Genomic DNA, 21,850 nt, shown 5'->3' with positions numbered 1-21,850 from the left:
TTTGTTCTCCCAACATGCATGGTGGATTGAACGTCACGGATATTCATGTGCATATTCTTGCCCACAGGGGGAAAATGTTGCTACAATTTCTGCAAGGTGATCAACCTTGGGCTCTTATGATTAGGACTCTGGTCACTCATATCAGTACTTCTGCATTTGGTCATTGGTAACTCGATCAATGGGATTTCTTTTTTGGCTGCACTAATGGCACTTTGCCTGGCTGCCCTTTTGTCTCCCGCTTGCTTCTTGACTGGAAGCATGTTCTTTCTCATGTGGAATGGAATGGACGGCAATTTTTGCTTGCGAATTCTTTGAGAGCTAAAAGCATTCACTGGTCAAAAGTCTTTCAGCCTCCCTTGGCTTTTCAGGAACCTCGACGTTCCTACTTTGTCTCGTTTAAAGGCATCACCTCGGTTGCTAATGTTATAGATGATGCTGATACTGTGCTCCCCTTTGCTCATGCACTTTGCCGCAAATGTTCTGCTTCTTCCGAGACTGTGCTTCACTTGTTTTGGCATTGTCCGTGCTCTCGTGAGATTTTTTTATCTGCTTCGACAGTGCCTGCGAGCGAGATTCCCATCTGTTCCATTTGGGAAGTTCTTCTGTGCTATTTGGGTTTCATCCATCCCAACCGGAGTTTCATCTTTTCTTCGTTTGGATTCACTACTGGACACTATGGCCTTTATGGACATATAGGAATTGTAAAGTCTTTGGTGATCCTACTTTCTCTCTGTTTGGCCTATTTAGGCGTTCTCTGCAGTAATCTTTCTTTGATTGCTTGCAGACCCGCTGCATAGATCATGAGGTCTTTTTGGCATATACTGAAATTTTCAGTTCATGTAATTGTAGCACCTTTTTTTGAGGTTGCTACTCATATAATATAATCAATCAAAGATTTCACCCAAAAAAAAAAAGTATATGTGTGTGTGTGAATCCTACTCCTGCTGCTTCAGTTCCTGCAGTTTCTCTCTCTTCTTCCAGTACACAAGAAGTCAGGCGTTTTAAATCTTCTAAAGTCTGGAAGAAAGTTCAGGAAGCTTTAATGGTTCAGGATTCCAATCCTTTTGCTGCTTTATCAGTTCCCGATCCTCTTCCTCCAGTTTCAGATTTACAGGTCCCTTGTGATCCGGTTCTTGTTGCTGTTTCGACAACTGAAGTTATTCTGTCAGGTTCTTCTTCGATGCTGCATGACTCTGCTGATCTGCATGAGGTAGAGAACATCTATATTCTCCTTCAGCTCCAGATACTCTTATTCAAGATGTAGATATTTCTCTAAAGTTCCATGTTCCTTCCACTGAGACGCTTGTTCAGATGCCTCCTCCTTTACCAAGCCTCTCCGTTTCGGATCCAGATGCTCCTTTTTTGCTGGAGTCATTTCATCCTTGTTTGCAGAAGGTTTTTGATCCTGTGGTTCAGAAGTTCAGGCTCCCAGCTGATATAAAGAAGAACCACAAGGGGAAAAAACAACTATGTTTTATTGATGGTATTGTCACTCCATTACATCCTTTTTTGCAAGATAATAATTTGAAGATGGCAGATGTCCTGTTGGATCCTGCTCTAACGGATATGTAACTTTTTACTATGGTTACCTCATGAGTTGTTGTCTCTGAGGTTATACTTGTAAATTTTTCCTTTGTACTTATTGGTGGGTTTTTACCTCTTCTTGGGGTTTCCCACGCAGAAATAAAAGATTTCACTAAAAAAGTGTGTGTGTGTGTGTGTGTGTGTGTGACTGGCATGCTATCTTGTGGCCAGGCCAGATTGTTTATCCAGAAAACATAGTAAGACATTTGGGTTATCCCATTGGCTGGAAAATCAGCAATAAGCAACAAATGTCCTGGGTGGCAAACAAAATTCAGAACAAATTAGAATATTGGAAGATCTACACTTGGCCTCTGCATGTACGGCTTCGGATTGTCCAGTCTATTGTTCTAGCTTATGTCCAGTTCTATCTTCCTCTATTACATTGGTCATCTCGAGATCTCACTTCCTTTATGTCTCAAGCCATGGAGATTTTTTGGAAAACAAAGCTTCATAAAAAAGCTTTACGGCTGCTCAAAATGGACTTGCTCTGCTCACCAAGAATGCATGGTGGTTTGAATATAATCAACATCAAAATTCATGTGTTGGCAAGAAAGATCACTATGCTCAAGACATTTTTTGAACAAGAGCAGCCTTGGTCTATCATGTTGGCAATTTTGTGTGGACAGATGAGCACTAATGCTTATGGACACTGGCTAGTTGATCCATCAGAAGTAGTGCTTGGCAAATTGCAAGGTAAAATCCCTCATTGTCCATTTTCTAATTCCTTGATTCAGGACTGGAAGCAAGTACTCTCTCACATCAAATGGTCTCCCCATCCTGCTTCTTTGACCTCTTCACTCAGAATGGAAAGTATTCATTGGAGTGCTGTCTTTTCCTCTCCCCTTGCTGTTCAACAACCCATCAGAGCTTACAATCTTATGAAAATGGGTATCCGGTTCATTGATGACGTAGTGGATATGCAAGGAAATATTCTCGCTTTTCCAGTAGCATGTCGACAATATAATTTGGGGATGCATCATAGACCCATTTGGAAAGCTATTGCTGATCTCTTACTCCCTCTGATTCCGATTCTGACATTGAATGTCAGAGACAGGCTTCAAGATTGGCACCTTTGGTCTTCAAATACAAGCATATCCTCTAAGCCTTTGAATTTATTGACTTCTATACAGGCTTATCGTTTGATATTACCTCCTCCCTGGATTGCCCAACATGCTAATTCTCTATGGCATTTGAACAAGTCATTAGCCTGGTGAAAAGGAAGATTGCAATTGATATGGAAGTTGAAAATGCCTTTGAAGCAACGACTCTTTCTATGGCGATGTATTGTTGGTATTCTTCCAGTAGGGGTGAAATTGGCTCAAAGAAGGATAGCTTCGCCCCTTTGTCCAAGATGTCATCTTACATCTGAGAGTATTCCGCATTTACTATGGTTTTGTTCATATTCCAGAGACCTTCTAGACAGAATCTCCTATTTCTTATCTCTCAAATTCCCAGCTCACAGGTTCTACAGGTTTTTCTGGATATATGGCAAACTATCAGCTTCTTTATCACAGTATTCTCTTTACTTCCACTGGATCAGATACTGGGCCTTATGGACCCTCTGGTTACAGCGCAATCAAGCATATCTGAATTCTCCACTTCAGCAGCCATATAAGTTCTTCCGAGCCTCATTGCGGCAGTCTTTATATGATGCCTTACATGAGGAAGATTTAGATGTTTCTTGTATTCAGCTTTTCTTTTACTGCTTTTGATGGATAGGGCTTTGGCTCTTTTTTGAGCTCTGCCCAGATGTAAATGAATGTATCATAATATAAGTATCTTGGTTTTACACAAAAAAAAAAAAAAAAAGTGTGTGTGTGTGCGGGAGGCAGCAAGCTGCACAAAAATTGTACGGAAGGCCGTACAGCTCCCGTCCTCCCTACACCTCCCCGTACGGCCATCCTTATAGGCTGTACGGTCAACTACGCAGCCTCCTTCCTCCTCTTTTGTTTTCTCTGCCTCAGCGCCTCCTTCTGCCTCTACTCCTCCTACTCGTGTTTTTCTTCGGCGGAAGCATGGTGGTTTGTCTGCCTCACCTTTGATCAAATCGGCAAAGCTGGACGTTTCCAATGGCCCTTCTTCTTCCCTCCAGCTGGATCTTCTTCGCCAATTGTGCTCTGCCTCTGTCACAGAAGTTCCTTCATCGAGTTTCCCGCTTGTTTGTTCCTTAGATTTTACCCTTTTGGTCTCTGGTCTTCGACAGGCTCAGCAATTTGGAGTTTGCCTCTATTTCATGGGCAAGGTTTTATCTTCAGCTCAGCTTCGTCATTGGGCTGATGTTGCAGTGGGTCTGGATTGTATTTCTTCCTTTATCTTTCTTGGCAAAGGATTTTACTATGCCCACTGCTCTTCGACTGAGGTGGTAGAGCGCCTTGTCAGTCATGCTGGTGTTCCTGGGGCTGGCTTCTTCGCTTACGTCATGCCTTGGGATCCACTTTTCGATCCTTCTCCAACCCTTCTCGCTCACTGTCCGGTTTGGATTACTCTCAAAGCGCTGCATGTGCCTCTTCTTCAGCATCTTCCAACTCTTGCAGCTTTTTTGGGAAGACCTCTTCATGTTCCGAGACACGAGTTCTTGCAAGCCTCCCGTGATGTTCGTCTTTGCATTTTGTGGGATATGACGCAGCCCGTGCCATCTACTCTGGATCTTGATTTGGGATTTGCCCATCCGATGCGCATCAGGCTCCATTTTGCATCTTTTCCCACTGCATGTTATCGGTGCCGACAAGTTGGTCATTTTGCACGTGCTTGCCCTTCTACATCCAGGCCCATTCCTCCTGCTCCTTCTTCAGCTGTCAAGGTTACTCTCCCTTCTCCTCGGGTTTCTCCTATGGCTTCTTTGGCGAAGCCCTCTACTGCTCCGAAGCACTACTGGAGGAAGGTTGATAAATCACAGGCAAATCTTCCTCTTGCTAAAGAAGCTCAGGAATGCACCCTTGTTGAGCACCATCAATTTCCTTCTACTCAGGATATGGATGTACCCCTTGCAGAGGGCATTTTACAGGATGATATGCATGCTCTCTCTCAGGATGCTGTCTCTGCTCTTACTTAGATTGATCCTCAGGATGAAGCTCAAATGCTAAACCCTGCTTTATCAGATGCAGCTTTTTCATCAGAAGATACGGATGTTGATTTAGCTTCTCTGCCTTTGATGCCTGTGCCAGAGTTTTCTTCTGTCCGGGATGCAGAAGTACCTTTTTTACTGGAATCTTTTCATCCCATGTTACAACGGGTTTTTGACCCTCTGATTCAAAAATTTCGAGTACTAGCCTATATCAAGAAGCATCACAAGGGCAAAAAACAGCTTGTTTTTATTGATGGTGTGGTTTCATCACTACATCAGTTTTTACAGAGCAACAATTTGAAGCTGGAGGATGCCATGTTTGATCCTCCTCCAGCTTGATATGTCACTTTTTACTTGGCTACCTCATGACTTTTGCTCTGAGGTTTTACTTGTAAAAACTTTTTCCTTGTACTTATTGGTGGGTTTTTACCTCTTTTGAGGTTTCCCACACATAAATATAAAGATTTCACTAAAAAAATGTGTGTGTGTGTGTGTGTGTGTGTGTGTGTGTGTGTGTGTGTGAGAGGGTCTATATAAGACAATGAAACTCTATTTAATGGGTAAAGCAATGGTCATGTTCTCATCAATAATCAAGCATAAGTTGTCGTCTTGTTTTAACGTATGCAATAAACTTGAAGTCATAACAGCTTTGACTAAGATTTGGACATTTGTTTTATAAGCTTGGTTTTTCCGAAGGGATCAAACAGCATTACACTCTTCCTCCAGGATCCAAATGAAGCCTCTCGCTTTGTAAATTTAATAACTCCACTTTGGCACTTTTGCAACTGAACCAGCTCAAGGTTTCAAATCCAACGCATGAAATAAAAGCAGGCTTGTGAACTTCCTCTTTCCAAATTAAAGTAGCTAAGGCATAAGTATGAGTTAATATATGAACCATAAATTTTAAAATATACAAAACACGTGCTTGATCAATAAACTTGTTCTTTTGGGTAAAGGTAAATGGCACTAGTAAAACTAATTGGAATCAAGAGTATCTTTAGCTTCAATTACAAGTATTAAATAAACCAAACCTTGATCACATGACGCCCAACAGTACCTTGACTTTTTGCAAGTCTGGCTGTGTTATGTTCATCGCATCCCATAAAGTGCCGTTGATCATCTCTTGTGTACAAATCAACACCTAATTTAGAGCAAAAAAGGATCACATCCATAGCTTTGTCAACAACATACTTGATGACTAGAAGTACAAATTTGCTAGTTTATCTGACTCATTACCCAAGGCTGCTTTTGACGTGGAAAAATGGCGATTCCATGTTTTAATGAGATTCATTTTACATACACAAGAAATGAATGCCTCCCACAAGGGAAGAATTATATTTGTGAGTACACACAAGAAGAAGGAAAACAAAAAGATAGATGTCATGAGATATCAACGTCAGAAATTAGCTAATAAATGTAAACAATATATTCGAATAAAAATAAATGGATGTTTTCACAATGACCTAAGGCAGTATTATTCAAGTGACTCACATCACGTACAAATTTTAGCAACGTACCTAAAGATCTCAAAGCTTATGATCACAAGAATGTTTTGAAATTTAAACTCTGTGAAATATGCCCATGTGTATTGACATATTGACTGTATTGATTGGTACCATGTTTGGTATTATACTAGGCGTGCCATGCCATCTAGACACATATAGGGAAAAACAAGATCATTATTCCATGTTGAAAGGCTTGGCAATTAAACTAGCATGTAAGTTACAAGAGTGGAAAGTAGATGATTGAAGGACATGCATAGTAAGCAGCCAAAAAAAGAGGTGCATTTATCTTAATGCTCTCCATAACCTAGACACATGCTCAATCATCCAAATACAAGAAAGAGATCATTTAATCATTGCTCACTAAGATCTCCAATGAAAGGAATAAGAATTACTATTACTATTAAGTTATAAACACAACGATGGAAAGAATCATGACAAGAAAGAAGATAGAAGCTTCCCAACAAAGCAAGAGATGCTAGATAGGTTTATGAGACCAAACATCACATTAATAGATAAAATGCACCATTAAAATCCTCAGATAACACTCCTAGACCCCACAAAACATTGTAACTAAACAAATAACCACTGATTTTCAAGAAACTTTGAAGGATGAAATTTAAAAAAATCTCAATGTTTTCATAAAGGAAGGCAAAAATGACCATCTCAATAAGGCCTTCACCTCTAGTCAATCAAGCTAGCCATCTAGGCAGCTAAGCTTGCCAACCAATTTTGCAAGATAATTGATTACCTTAGGGATAAGACTAATGCTCATCTTCATACCTTATTTGCCAAAGAAAGGATTCATATATTATATGAAAGATAAACGATGGTGAGATCTTTTAAAAAGAAACCTAGAGAAAAAGACCATGGTGAGTGCTATCTACACCAATAGAAGACATGACCTTGGCCAACAATGGCTTTGGATTTGGTGAGGGCTGTCTCCTTCCTCGGTGGAGATAGCCCTCACCAAATCCAAAGCCACTGTTGGCCGAGGTCATCTCTTCTATCCTCAGCCGACCAATGGAGTTGGTCCCACAAACAACATACATAGGTTCCATCACTCAGAGGTCAACTGATTGGATGGTTGACTGACGAAAACTTCTCTCCCCTTCAGTCCTTTGCATTTGTGCACTCTCTCACCAGCGACAGCGTGGTGTATCTGTCTATTGATATTCTCGTCTCAAACATCAGCATTGGGAGTGGATGCCCACTTTAGTGGCACCACTCCTTAGCTTTCATTCATCTTGTTTTTTCAATCTCATCGACTCTTTGGTCTTTCGAAGGAGTTAATATACATTCTTTCCTTCTTTCTTTCTCTTTCTCTCCCTCTCCCCCCCTCCCCCACCCCACAAAACCCATTATATCCACAATGAAACCGAATCAAGATTTATGAAAGTTTCGAAATGAAATGTCCTCAAGATTTCCCTAAAATAGAGTGCACTAAAACAGATTTGGTAATTTTGTTACATTGGAAAAATAAACTTCTTAAAATATAAAACCGTGAAACCCCTACTATTTAAAAGTGTCCACGAAATGTATCAAGGTCCAAAATGTTTTGTGTTTCAAGAGTGCTCGATTGTGTTTCCATGCAACCATGTCTATACCTAAGGGATCAAGGGTCATCACCAATGTAGCACCATGGTTCTCAAGCTTCCACTATTGGTAGGCCCAATGCTCATGGATGATACAATCTCAATTTGTGGCAATGGTTTTCGATCTCAACACCTCCCTTTTGAGGTTATCCTTGAAGCCATATATGGCGCAAAACTAAGGCAATGGCTAGACTCTTAGGCCAACCTCTTACATCCATAAGTTTTCAGCCCTTGGCTAAATCCTACTTGATTTTGCATGTGTTACTCAACGAGCCTCCTACCCCACAAGAAGGGGCACAAAGGACAACCAAAGATGCATGCCAAGGTGATACAAGTCTCTATGGCTCTTTGCTCGAGCAATTGAGGCTCCTATCCATTGCCCTACCTCCACCCTTCACCTACTGAACTTATCGTACTCCTTTGCTACCTCAAAGCCGCAGCTCATGTCCCATCGTTTAGCCCATTCCCCCTCCCTCTCCTACTGTTGCCCTTGCTCATTCAATTTGTTTTCTTCATAACCCTCCTCCTCCTCCTCCTCCTATAGATCCCTTCTCTCTCGCCACTCCTCAGCCCTCCTGTCCGCCACCCCTCAGCCCTCCCGTCCGCCACCCTCAGCCCTCTCGCCAACCCTCAAGCCCTCCCGTCCACTACCTCTCAGCCACCCCTCAGCTCCCTCGCTCGTCCGCTCGGGGGTCCTCTACCTTGCCTGTCTGTAGGCCATCTACTCCCAGTTCTAGTGATGCCCTATGGGCCCTGGTATGTGCCTTGTAGGCATAGTTTTAGGCACTTAGTTTATTTTGTGCCTTTTATGCCACATAGGACACTTAGTCCTATGTGACACCTAGGACACTTAGTCCTAGGGTCTAGGTACAAGTACTATGTACTTCTCTTTTCTTAACACACTAGTTGATGTGACGGCTGATAATCTATCAACTCATTGTACCTTGCACTCTCTCTTTCATTTATCGATCCTACAATGGTATCAGAGCCAATTTCGACTTGTCTCCTGCACCCGGATTTGCACCTGCTCCCCGTATTTCCTTCCATACAGTCCGTACGATTGTACGGACGTTCATACATATATGTACGGATCTTGCGTCACATTTTGTATGCCTTCTACCAACTGCATTCCGTACAACCGCCGTACAGCTTCGTACCTGAGCCACCGTACAGCTCCGTACATGTGTTCCATACAACCACCATACAGCTCCGTACCTGCGCTGCGTACAACCATACACTGTACTCTGCATCCGTACATCTGTACACTATACATGCATGTGCACTATACATGCATCTGTATATTGTACCAGCTCTGTACGATTGTACGTACATCGTACACTGGACCTGCTCCGTACATCCGTACAACTGCACCGTACATGTTTCGTACAGAACAGCTGTCCATACAGCTCGTACTTGTTTCAGGATCTCCGTACAGGTTTTGCACGTGTGAAGTCATATACAGGACTTTCTCAAAATCTGGGGCTTCTAAGGGCTTTTGCTGTCCTTACCTTCCTTTTACTGTTTGAAGTCTTATCAAGCTATTTCAATAGTTTGGAAAGCCTACCTCTTGAGGTCTATACGTTGGGACAGTTGCACTTTTGCAGTCACTTTGTGAACAGCAAGTCCTAATTTTGCAGTTGCAAGCCTTGAGGCTATCTTTTGGGATTTGGTCTACAATTTCTTGTTTGATTGCAGTACATTTGGGTCAGATTGCAGGATATTGAGTCACTTTTGTAGGACATTGGGTCACATTTGCAAAAATCTCAGCAAAATTTGGGGCTTTTCAGCATTTGCCCTCTTTTTGGCCTATTTGCCCTAATTAAATTTGGGGCTTTTGACAGATTTGCTTTTTTTGCAGTGAATATTGCCTGACACAGTCACATTTGGGTCAAATCTGCATTTGCCCTTTGATTTGGGTTGGAAATTTGCAGAACATTTATTTGCAGATATTTGCTGTCATTTTTGGACAGCCAGCTCTTTGCAGTGATGGTCTTGAGGCTTTTGGGTTTTCAGGTCTTTTTCAGGGTATCCCATTTGCAATGGCTGGCAACAATCATGATCTATTTGGCATTCTTCCTGAAGATGATAAGTTGGATGGCACCAACTATCCGATGTGGTCTTATCTCATGAAACATATTCTTGTTGCAAGGCATTTTTGGAATATTGTTTCTGGGGTTGATCTAAGGCCTGCCAATCCTACAGTGGTTGCCTCTACTGCTGGTCCCTCTGCAGAGGGTACTCCTCCTGATGCCTTATCTTCTAGCACCCCTACTTCTGCTCCCCCAACTCAGGAACTATCAAGATGGGATGCAAGAGATGCAAATGCACATTCCTGTATTGCTTTATCATGCAAAAGAATCATTATTCCACACATCCGGTCTTGCAGGACAGCAAAGGATGCTTGGGACAAATTGGCTTCTCTTTATCAAATTTGCAATGAGGCACGTGTTGCATTTTTAAGAAGACAATTGCAGGAAGTAAGTATGAATGAAGGTGACTCTATGGATGCATACCTGACAAAGGTTAAGGACCTCATGGAACAACTTGCAAATATTGATGAGGTGGTGCCAAATTCTCAGCTTGTCAGTACCACATTGAATGGATTGCCAGATTCATATCAAGGGTTTGCTACAACCCTTCGGTTAGTGGCCATGGGTAATCCAGACCACTACTCTTTTGATCAGCTAGTCACTTTGCTTTTGCAGGAAGAGCAAACTCGAGCTAATAGACGAGCTTTTATTCCTGATCATGCTTTTGCTTCACAGCCGACAGGAAGAGGCAAGGCTTCCAAGCCTATGGGCAAGCCTAAATGTACGCATAGCAGTGGCAATTCCTCCAATGCATCTAAAAATACAGCAGATAAGTCAAAGAAGAAAAGATGCAACTATTGTCGCAAGCCTCGACATGACATTTCAGAATGCAGGAAGCGCATTGCTTCGGAGAAAAAGAAAGTAGGATTGACAGTTAATGCCTCACATGCAATTGAATCCCACGAGCCAGCAGATGCTTCACATGCACATGCCCTTCAAGATGATTGGGCATGGACTGTCCATTGCTCATTTGATCCCTCCAAAGTTGATGCACTCTTTACTGCTAATGATGCTCAGTCTTGGTATTTTGATAGTGGTGCTTCCAAGCACGTCACATCTTGCAGACAGTTGTTTCATTACTTAGCTGATGCACCTTGTGGGGGAACTGTCACATGCGCTAACAATGCCTCCTATACTGTCAAAGGAATTGGAGATGTGCAGCTCACATCCATTTCAAGCCATCTTGTCACTTTGACAAATGTTCTCTTTGTGCCTGGAATTGAAGTCAACTTGATTTCGATCTCAGCAATTGCCACTTCAGGTTTCAGAGTGATTGTTGATGGATACAGATGCCTAGTATATGATCTTCGTGATGACAATGCCATAGTCCTCACTGGCACTTTGAAAAAGGGGCTTTATGGCCTTGATCATCACTCAGCTGCATTGTCTATTGAAGCATTTGCTATTTCAGCTTCACAGCTTGCTGAAACTCATCTTTGGCATGAGAGAATGGGTCATCTCAATTATAGAGCTCTCGCAAAGCTACATTCACAGCAGATGGCAAATGATGTACCTCAAACTCACACAGTTTCCAAACATGTGTGTGAGGGTTGTCTTTTGGGTAAGATGCATCGGTTTCCTTCTCAAAAGAATTGTCCAAAACTCTCACAAAGGAAATTGCAGCTAGTACACAGTGATGTTTGTGGCCCAATGAAGACAACTTCCATTGGAGGGTACAAATATTTCATGACTCTCATTGATGACTTCACAAGATATTGCTGGGTATATGCTTTAAAAGCCAAATATGAAGTGTTCTCATGCTTTCAGAGGTGGCTAAATATGGTTGAGAATGAATCAGGATGTAAGCTTGTCACCCTCAACACAGATAGGGGGGGAGAGTATATGTCAAAGGAGTTTGATGCAATTTTGTCTTCACGGGGCATTGTTCACTCATGCACTACTCACACTCCTCAGCATAATCTTGTTCCTGAAAGGAAGAACAGGTACACTATGGAGATGGCCAGATGCATGCTTAAGGCCAAGTCCTTGCCCAATAAATTTTGGCTTGATGCAGTGATGTGTACCAACTATGTGCTGAATAGATCACCTACAAGGGCATTGAAGACTGTTACACCTTATGAAGCATGGAAAGGCAGGAAGCCTTCACTTTCACACATGAGAATTTTTGGGTCTCTTACATATGTTCATGTACCATCTCAGCTGAGACATAAGCTTGATGACAAGGCAATCAAATGCATAGTTATTGGTTACAGCCAGGAGAGCAGAGGGTATAGGTTATATCAACCAAATACTGGGAAGATTATTGTCAAAAGAGATGTAATCTTTGCTGAACATTTGGCTTCTCCTCTTGTGGACTGCAAAGCTAAGCCAGAAGTTGATATGTTTGATGCCTTTGAATCTTCGTTACCTCTGCCTTCCTCAGAAGAGTATTTTGATCAGCAACATGAGCCTCCTACAAGCCCTCCAACAAGCAATGATCAGCCACTACCCCATGCTGATTTGCAAGTTTCTCTTCCAGCACAAAATGATCCCACTATTCATGATGCAGTGATTGAAGAAAGAGCTGTCAATAGACAGCAAAGGCAAGTTCCCAGATGGCTTCTTGATACATTGAGGGACAGCAAACAAGATCAGCCTTTTGCTGCCCACACAAGATCAGGGAATAGACAGATGCATGGTCACTTTCTTGAGTTTGCACTCCTTGCTACAGCTTGCAATGAAGAGCCTCTGTGCCATAAAGATGCTTTTGACAACAAAGAGTGGATGGATGCAATGAGAGCTGAGTTACAATCCATTGCCAAAAATGACACGTGGGAATTAGTAGATCTCCCTCCCGGCAAGCATGCCATTGGTACGAGGTGGGTCTACAAATTAAAAAGGAAATCTGATGGCAGCATAGATCGACACAAAGCCTGTCTTGTTGCAAAAGGGTATGCCCAACAACAAGGCATTGATTTTAAGGAGACATTTGCTCCCACATCCAGGATTACTACCATTAGATGTGTCATTGCCATTGCAGCCCATCACCATTGGCAAGTGCACCAACTTGACATCAAGACTGCTTTTCTTCATGGGGATATGCAGGAAGAAGTCTATGTCACACAACCTCTTGGCTTTGAGGTTGTTAATTCTGAAAACAAGGTATGGCAGCTTAGAAAATCCCTTTATGGTTTGAAGCAGGCACCCAGGGCATGGTATGCCAAAATTCATGCACACTTACTATCCCTTGGTTTTCGGAATAGCCCCACAAAACCCACTCTTTATGTCCGTGGGAGTGGATCTGATTTTTTAGTGCTGATTTTATATGTGGATGATATGCTCATCACGGGCCCAGCCCAGATACTCAGCATATTGCAGCTTTCAAAGCTGATTTGCAGCAGGTTTTGAAATGTAAGACATGGGACAGCTCCACTATTATTCACTTTGCTCATGTTGAGGGGGGTATCATGATGTCACAGTCCAAGTATATTGGACAGCTTCTTGATCGTTTTCAGTTTGAGGATTGCAATCCAATCTCTACTCCAGTGGACCCTTGCTTCAAATTCTCAACTCATGATGGGAGCCCACCATGTGATATCACTCTTTACCAGCAAGCTATTGGATGCCTTATTTATTTATGTCACACCAGACTTGACTTACAGTATGCAGTATCTCAGCTCAACAGATTCATGCACATGTCCAGTTCATAGCATTGGCAAGTAGTGAAGAGAGTTTTCAAATATCTCAGAGGCACTCAAGATTTAGCCCTCTTCTATGGTGATCAGTTCACTTACTATGCATGCTTACACGGATAGTGACTGGGCAGGTTGTTCCGACACCAGAGTGTCACATACCGGCAATTGTTTTTTGCTTGGCAATTCATGTATCTCTTGGCTTAGCAAGAAGCAACCAACAGTGAAGCTGTGAAGCTGTGAAGTTGCCACATCTAGCTGTGAAGCTGAGTACAGGGCAGCCTTCACCGCTACAATAGAGTGTGTCTAGCTTCGACAGTTACTTACAGATCTTGGTATTCGCTAGACATCCTCCACTATGGTCTACACTGACAGTCAGAGTGCCTTGGCCATTGCGCGAAACCCAGTGTTTAATGCGCGTACCAAGCACATTGAAGTTCATTATCATTATGTTCGAAAGCAGTTGTCAGCAGGAGACATAGAGTTGTCCTATCTTCCCACAGAGAACAACATAGCAGATCTGTTTACAAAGGCACTTCCTCGTCCCAAGTTTGAAGTCTTCCGACAGGCTTTACACTTGGTTCCCTTTGTTACGTGATCTGACATACCTTGTACATTCATAGGTGGCTATATCCTTTTGGATGAACATGTGCCACCATGACCAGAAAATACCAGGTATTCTAAGACGTTTCCATAATACTTCAGCCCATACCATGGAGGGGGGTTTGTAGGCCATCTACTCCCAGTTCTAGTGATGCCCTATGGGCCCTCGTATGTGCCTTGTAGGCATAGTTTTTAGGCACTTAGTTTATTTTGTGCCTTTTATGCCACATAGGACACTTAGTCCTATGTGACACCTAGGACACTTAGTCCTAGGGTCTAGGTACAAGTACTATGTACTTCTCTTTTCTTAACACACTAGTTGACGTGACTGCAGATAATCTATCAACTCATTGTACCTTGCACTCTCTCTTTCGTTTATCGATCCTACACCGTCTACGCTAGACCCCCGTGCCACGCCTCAACTCCGGCGCTAGTCCTCGACCCCTGCCCGCCTGCTCACAAGTCCTGCGCCCTCCCTTCTAGCCACCCCCACCATCCCAACTGCTCTTGCGCTTCACACCCCCGCAAGCTCTGCTCCTATCATGACACCCCCACCAGCTCTGCTGCTCCTGTGTCTCACACGGGCTCCTTAGCTGCTGCGCCTCCAAATGGGCTTGCTCTAGGGTCCCTCGAACCTGCAACAGGGCCAAAAGGCCCCTCTGGAAGCCCTATGGGCACCCCCGACAGTACCAGGTCCTCCCAACAGCAACGCCACCTGCACAACACGCACTAGGGCTGTCCAGTGTTAGGCCCCCCCTAATGACTTGCAACAGGTGTTATGCTCTAGCCGAGATAGCATGACCTCGGAAAGATCAATGGGCATTTTCTCTTAGGTGACCGACTTCTGTAATATTTAATGTGCGTAAATAAAATGGTCAAGAGAAGTAACTACCAAGGTCCTAGGTGAGGGTGAAATGGCATTGACTAGGTGGTTCTAAGTGCTAAGGCCTAGGTGCACCTAAATGTGTAATAATGCCAAGGGGCAAATGGTTTAATTGTGCCCCAAGAGAGGGGTAAATGGTGTACCAAGAAAAGGGGCTAGAATGATGACATGTGGCAGAGGGAACCATCTAGGGAGTTGTGGGTTTTGTGGATAGGCATGAGACAAAGAAATTACGTATCTGATGAAATGCGATCCACGAGATAAGGCTGGGTGGAAAAACGAGATGCCATCGCCCGTGATAGACCAAATCGAGATTAGAGAATTAGCTAAGGTTCGTTTCAATTGGTATCAGAGCCCAAGGGGAGAGACCAAGGGAAGGGGTTCACAAGTTGTGACGGGTTCGTAAGCTGTGACGAAAGCTTCGCACAGTGCATAGTCAGTGCTATCACTTGATTGGTGATAGTGGACAGCAGGCGTGGAAGAAGAAATTCAGTTGCCCGTGACGACAAACAGCAGAGCCCAATGATAGCGCGCGCGATGGCTGAGTTCGTTGTGAGGGAGGTCTTCGACGAGCGTTCACCAGATAGCCGAGCAGATTGGCGTTGTGACCTGCGATTGAAGAGGGGGGAAATTAGCGGGGCAGGCTGACAGGTATTCTGCAAGGAAACGAGTTGCAGGCCTAGACAATCCCTGGTGGACTGACGACATGCAGATTTGCTGAACATTGACGTGCGCTTGCGTGGAGTCAAGCGAAGGTGGAGCGGGGCAATAATTTACGTAATAGCAGAGAAAAAAAAAAATCAGACAGTCCCGTTTTACACAGGCCGGAGGACCTCGAAACTTCGAGACTTGTCTCTGAGGTCCAAACCCAGCGTAACAGGGTTCAACAGAAGGAGTGACGAGCGGAACCTTGTCCCGAATTCCTTTTGAAGCCTGCGTGGAGCTTCCAGGGAGCAATTTGTATTCCTTTTTATACGAATTTTGAGTTTGCAGTCGATTCGTTCTGTACAACAGAGGCTGCCGTTTATTATTCCTGTATAACAAAAGGGGGAATCTGAAAAAAAAAAAAAAAACCCCTATTTTCCCTTTTGAAACTATGGAGGCAGAAGGACAAGATTCCAAGGTGAATCCTAGTGAATCCAGAGCACGGTCTACACAACAAACGTCCCATCACACAACACCTACTCTGGTAGATAGGATTTCGACATTAGAAGATGCTTTACAACAAATTATGAACCAGCAGCTTCAAGTGAATGCTGGTCAGAATGAGATTAGGGAAATGGTGCAAGCCTTGTCGGCTAGGCCATCTAGAATTGATAAGGGCAAAGCTCCAGTAGAGCCAGAGCCCAGTATACACTCATCAGAGCGTGCGGAGGTCAAGGTGCCTATTATTGCCAACTATAGACCGGAGAAGTATGCTGGTCGGATGACCGAGCGCAGTTCTGATGATGTAATCGAGGCTTGGTTACACAAGTGGGAAGAAGCCTTCGCCATTTGTGAAATCAACTCTGATCTAAAGAAAATCCGTGAGACCACTCACCTGTTTATTGAGGCAGCGGATAGATGGTGGATAAAGCAATAGAAAGATCAAGTTGCCCCTACCACCTGGGAAGGGTTTAAAGCTGAATTTAAGAAACACTTTCTTCCACCTGATGAACAATCCCGAGCTTGGGATGCTTATAGAAACCTTCGTCAGAGGAATCTGTCGGTGGCAGAGTACACTGACAAGTTCAGGGAATGTGTTATGAAGATAACAGACCCTCTCCCTATGTCGGTTCAGTTAAAAGACTATATCTATGGACTGAACGACAATATTAAAATGGAAGTTCGGGCTAAATATGTGACTACACTAGATGAATCTATTGCAGTAGCCCTGAACTATGAGGATGCCAGAGGCAGATCTGGTGGATTTGTGCACACAAGGACTCAGTATGAGTACCCGAGAAAAGGGGAGTCTCAGAGGAAATGGATTTCAAAGACAAGTGTCTCCCAGCCAAGTGGCCAAACCAAGCAGGTGAAGCCGGTTGAGGGACCAGCAAAAACAAGTACCACCGTCGGGGTGAAAAGGAAAATAACTCCAATGGCAGCCCGGGCTTGGTCAAAGTCCTCGTTGACCCCTAAACAAAAAGAGAAAGCTAGAAAAGAAGGATTGTGCTTCGGCTGCCTTCAGCGACATCAGTGGAAAGATTGTCCACTAAATAAAGACCGTCGCACGGCCAATATGATAATATCTGAATGCGACGCGGAAATGCAGGAGAGTCCCAATGCGAAACATATGCAGATGCAATTGGCGGGACCTTCTCAGAGGTTAGTACCTATGTTGTTAAGTGTGTCTGTTACTAAGTTAGTAAGCGGTGCACCTGATAACATCCTTTCAAAGCCCGCAGCAACGGGGTATACGGTTTTCGATGAGCCCGAGTTGATTAAAATGAAAGGGCAAGTAGCCAATCATGATGTGATTGTGTTGTTTGACTCAGCGTCAACACACAATGTAATCAACTCGAAACTTATTAAGAGGCTCAAGTTGAAAACTAGTCCGTCTGACTATGCTTATACGGTCAGGATGGTGGATGGAAGTTCAACTGAAGTATGGGACCAAAGGGTTACCCAGTTGGAACTTCGAATTCAGGACTATGTTGAGAAGCTGGACATTGAACTGACCAGACTTGCTCACGCAGATATAGCCCTAGGCATGGCTTGGCATTTTCGAAAAAATCCAGCCATTGATTGGAAGAAGCATATTTACCAGTTCAAGATGAGCGGGGTAGAATATGTTTTGCGAGGTAAAAAGGATTTACCTCGAGGACCATTGATTTCAGCCATGGAAATTCGGAAGACTCCGAAAGAGTTTCTGTGTCTGTGTATAGCATCGGTAGAGTCGATTGACGATGCATCGACTAGCACTGAGGCTACCCAAGATGGGGAAATGGCCGAGTTGGCTAAAGAGATATCAGAGAAGTTCTCTCAATATTTTAGGGATGAACTACCTTATGGGTTACCTCCAGAGCGGAAAGTTCAGCATAAGATTGAACTAATCTCGGGGGCAGAACCTGTAAATAGACCTCCCTATAGAATGAGCTTTACTGAAGAGGCAGAGGTGCGTAGACAACTGGAAGAATACCTCAAGTTGGGGCAAATTCAACCAAGTTTCTCACCTTTTGCTTCGCCAGTGATAATAAAGAAGAAAAAGGATGATACGTTTCGCCTCTGTACAGAGCATTGAATAATATCACTGTTAAGCACAGGTATCCGATGGCTCGGATTGATGATTTGCTAGATGCATTGCATGGAGCCGTGATTTTCAGCAAGATAGATCTTAAGTGTGGCTACCATCAGATCCGGATTAGAGCCGAGGATGTGCATAAAACCGCTTTCAGAAGCAGGTTTGGTCATTATGAGTTTTTGGTAATGCCCTTCGGACTTACCAATGCTCCAGCGACATTCGTCATGCTTATGAACGATTTACTACGTCCGTATATCGGAAAGTTTGTAGTACATTTTATTGACGATATTCCAGTGTTCAATAAAAGTATTACTGAGCATCGTGAACACTTGAGAATAGTGTTCAGTACTTTGAGGAAAGCCAGTCTTTATGTAAATAAAAAGAAAACTATACTGTGTATGGTTAGGCTTGAATATTTAGGGTTCATAATTACTCCACAGGGGGTAGAAATGGATCCGAAGAAAGTGGCTGCGATACTAACTTGGCCAATCCCTCAGAGTCTGACCGCGTTGCGATCATTCTTGGGATTTGTCCAATTTTATAGAAGGCATATCAAAGGATATTCCGAAATAGTATCACAATTGACTGATCTGACCTCAGATAAAGTACCTTTTATTTGGGGACAGAATCAACAAGAAAGTTTTAACACCATAAAACAAGCTGTGGTCACACGACCGGTGTTAAAAATAGTTGATCCCCAGAAACCGTTGTTCCTAGAAACCGATGCAAGTGGCATTGCGGTAGGAGCAGTCTCCTTCAAGAGGGAAGGCCAGTAGCCTTTGAAAGCAAGAAGCTTTCTCCCTCTCAAAGGAATTGGCCAACTCATGAATTGGAGTTGTATGCTGTTATCCATGCTTTGAAAACATGGAGGCATTATTTCTATGGTTCAGAGTTTTATGTGGATGTGGATCATGATACTCTGAAACATTTCTGTAAACAGCCTGACTTGAGGGGCCGCCAAGCTAGGTGGGCAGAGCTCATGCAAGAGTTTAATTTAACGATTCGGTACCGAAGAGGAAAAGATAATAAGGTTGCTGATGCGTTGTCTCGCATTATGCACAACCTGAGTTTCACGGTATTAGAGAGTGCTCTAATGACCGAGATCAGAGAAACTCAAAAGGTCGACGAGTTTGTCCAGAGCTTGTGGCCTAAAGCTCATGTGTTTAAACCCGGGGAAAATGAAAAGGATGACCTGGCATCCAGAAAAGGCCAAACTTATGCAAGATATACCATAAGGGATGGTATGCTAGTTAGAAATGGCAAGGTTGTAGTACCTGATCAGAATGATCTCAGGCAGAGAGTCATTCGACAGTGCCATGATAGCCCGTGTGCGGAACATCCAGGAGTCGAGAAGACATATGATCTCGTGAAGCGAGATTTCTTTTGGCCAAAGATGAAAAAGCATATTCATGAATATGTGACACGATGTTTTTCGTGTCAAGTAAGCAAGGCCGAGCGGGTGAAGCCATCCGGACTTTACAGCCCTTGGAGATACCACTAAGTGGGAGAGCATTTCCATGGACTTTATTGTAGGGCTGCCTACAACACAAGGAGGGTATGATTCTATCCTTGTGGTGGTTAATCATCTAACCAAGATGGCTCACTTCATTCCGACTACTTCATTCCGACTAGAGAGTCTGTTAGTGCCCCACAAGTGGCAGATTTGTTTATTAGACATATATTTCGTCTGCATGGATTGCCTAGATCCATAGTGTCAGACAGAGATGTCAGATTTACCGGTCATTTTTGGATAGCGGTATTTGAGACACTAAGGACTGAGTTGGGAATGAGTAGTGCGGATCATCTTGAGACGAATGGTCAGACGGAGAGAGTCAACCAGACTTTAGAGGATATGTTGAGGGCATATGTGTCATTGAGGCAACATACGTGGGACAAGTGGTTGCCATTGTTGGAGTTTGCCTACAATGATAGAAAACATTCCTCTACAGGGTTCAGTCCGTTTGAGATGAACTATGGTTATAGACCAGCAAATCCAACTATAGTTGGAGCACCTCAGAAAGTGCCTAGTGCCGCGAACTTTGTAGTTCAAATGCGGGAGATGCTAGCACTTGCGAGAGCTAATATCCGCCAGGCTATGGATAGAGCCAAGGTGTATGCGGATGAAAATCGGTCTATAAGAGTATTCAAGGAAGGGGAAAAAGTTTTTCTCAGAGTTCCTTCGCACTCGAAGTCGTTGACTTCAGGAGAGTGTGCTAAGTTATCACCTCGATACTGTGGGCCGTGGTTAATTCTAAAAAGAATAGGCAAGGTAGCCTATAAATTAGAGTTGCCACCGGGGTGTAAGGTGCACCCAGTGTTTCATGTTTCTCGTTTAAAGAAATTTTTGCATACTGGTGACTCACTAATCGAAGGTGTGGTTTTGTTTCAGGAGATAGAGGATAATGCGAGGCGCAAACCAACAAGAATCCTGGACCGAGGAACAATGCAAGTGCACAATCGGAAGATCCCCACGTTGTTGCTTGCATGGCATGGTCTACCTCTATCGGAAGCTACCTGGGAATCCGTATATCAGTTACGGAGAGTGTTCCCAGATTTCATCATCGAGGACGTTGATGCTTGAAGAGGGAATGAATGTTATGCTCTAGCCGAGATAGCATGACCTCGGAAAGATCAGTGGGCATTTTCTCTTAGATGACCGACTTCTGTAATATTTAATGTGCGTAAATAAAGTGGTTAAGAGAAGTAACTGCCAAGGTCCTAGGTGAGGGTGAAATGGCATTGACTAGGTGGTTCTGAGTGCTAAGGCCTAGGTGCACCTAAATGTGTAATAATGCCAAGGGGCAAATAGTTTAATTGTGCCCCAAGAGAGGGGTAAATGGTGTGCCAAGAAAAGGGGCTAGAATGATGACATGTGGCAGAGGGAACCATCTAGGGAGTTGTGGGTTTTGTGGATAGGGATGAGACAAAGAAATTACGTATCTGATGAAATGCGATCCACGAGATAAGGCTGGGTGGAAAAACGAGATGCCATCGCCCGTGATAGACCAAATCGAGATTAGAGAATTAGCTAAGGTTCGTTTCAACAGAGCTCAGGGTCCCCGCGGGCTGCTTCTCTGTCCAAACCCCACCCCAAACCCCCCCAATTGCTCCTTGGACTGCTCAAAGACAGTCATGGACAGCCTTTAAGGTGCGGGCACACCCACAAGGCCACACAGGAGGACCTGCGAACAAGAACAAAATATTCAGCCTCCCTTCATTCAAGGAAAAAGGGACACATTGAGATGCTATCTTTCTTCATTTCTGAACAGTAAACAGTGACAATCTCATGCACTCTTAGACCATCATGATGACACGGAGCTATGTAAAAGCTCTTGAAAGTGCAATGACAGTCTACATGGCTGGTTCACCACCCACGAATGCCTCTAAGGTCATGACCCACCTCAGTAAAATTTGTGTGACCTTGATTGAGAAAGTGGATAGCCTCGAGACCAACAATGTAGCATTGATGGCAGAAAAAACACACCTTGACAAAACATTGAATAAAATCAAGAAACAAGGAGGGCGTCTGCAAGAGGAATGGAGGAAGGAGAAGAGCAAGAGAGATGAATGGGAGAAGGAAAAAGAAACATGGGAAATTGAAAAAACCAGCCTCACTGACAAAGTTCAAGCAATGGGGACAGAATTACAGCAACTGAGGGGCATGCAAGGGGCAC

The 21,850-nt window shown here is 43.6% G+C and overlaps 1 protein-coding gene and 1 pseudogene across 2 annotated transcripts in view; one reads left to right on the top strand and one right to left on the bottom strand.

Moving 5' to 3' along the window:
• The window catches only part of LOC147889739 (vacuolar acid trehalase), a 106,132-nt gene that overhangs the window by 35,874 nt on the left and 48,408 nt on the right, over window positions 1–21,850 (bottom strand). For both annotated transcript variants that reach the window (XM_087391731.1, XM_087391733.1), the window contains one exon: window positions 5,706–5,789. In XM_087391731.1, coding sequence (XP_087247857.1) covers window positions 5,706–5,789 — 84 coding nt within the window. The remainder of the gene's footprint in view (window positions 1–5,705; window positions 5,790–21,850) is intronic.
• LOC147889740 (uncharacterized) lies at window positions 2,211–5,402 on the top strand (annotated as a pseudogene).

The sequence above is a fragment of the Dipteris shenzhenensis genome, chromosome 20 (assembly GCF_047967505.1).
Source record: "Dipteris shenzhenensis isolate YYH24624 ecotype China chromosome 20, Dip_SZ_1.0, whole genome shotgun sequence".
In the NCBI taxonomy this organism is placed as follows: domain Eukaryota; kingdom Viridiplantae; phylum Streptophyta; class Polypodiopsida; order Gleicheniales; family Dipteridaceae; genus Dipteris; species Dipteris shenzhenensis.
Note: the sequence above shows the minus strand (reverse complement) of the source record. Positions and strands in the feature narration are given on the sequence as shown.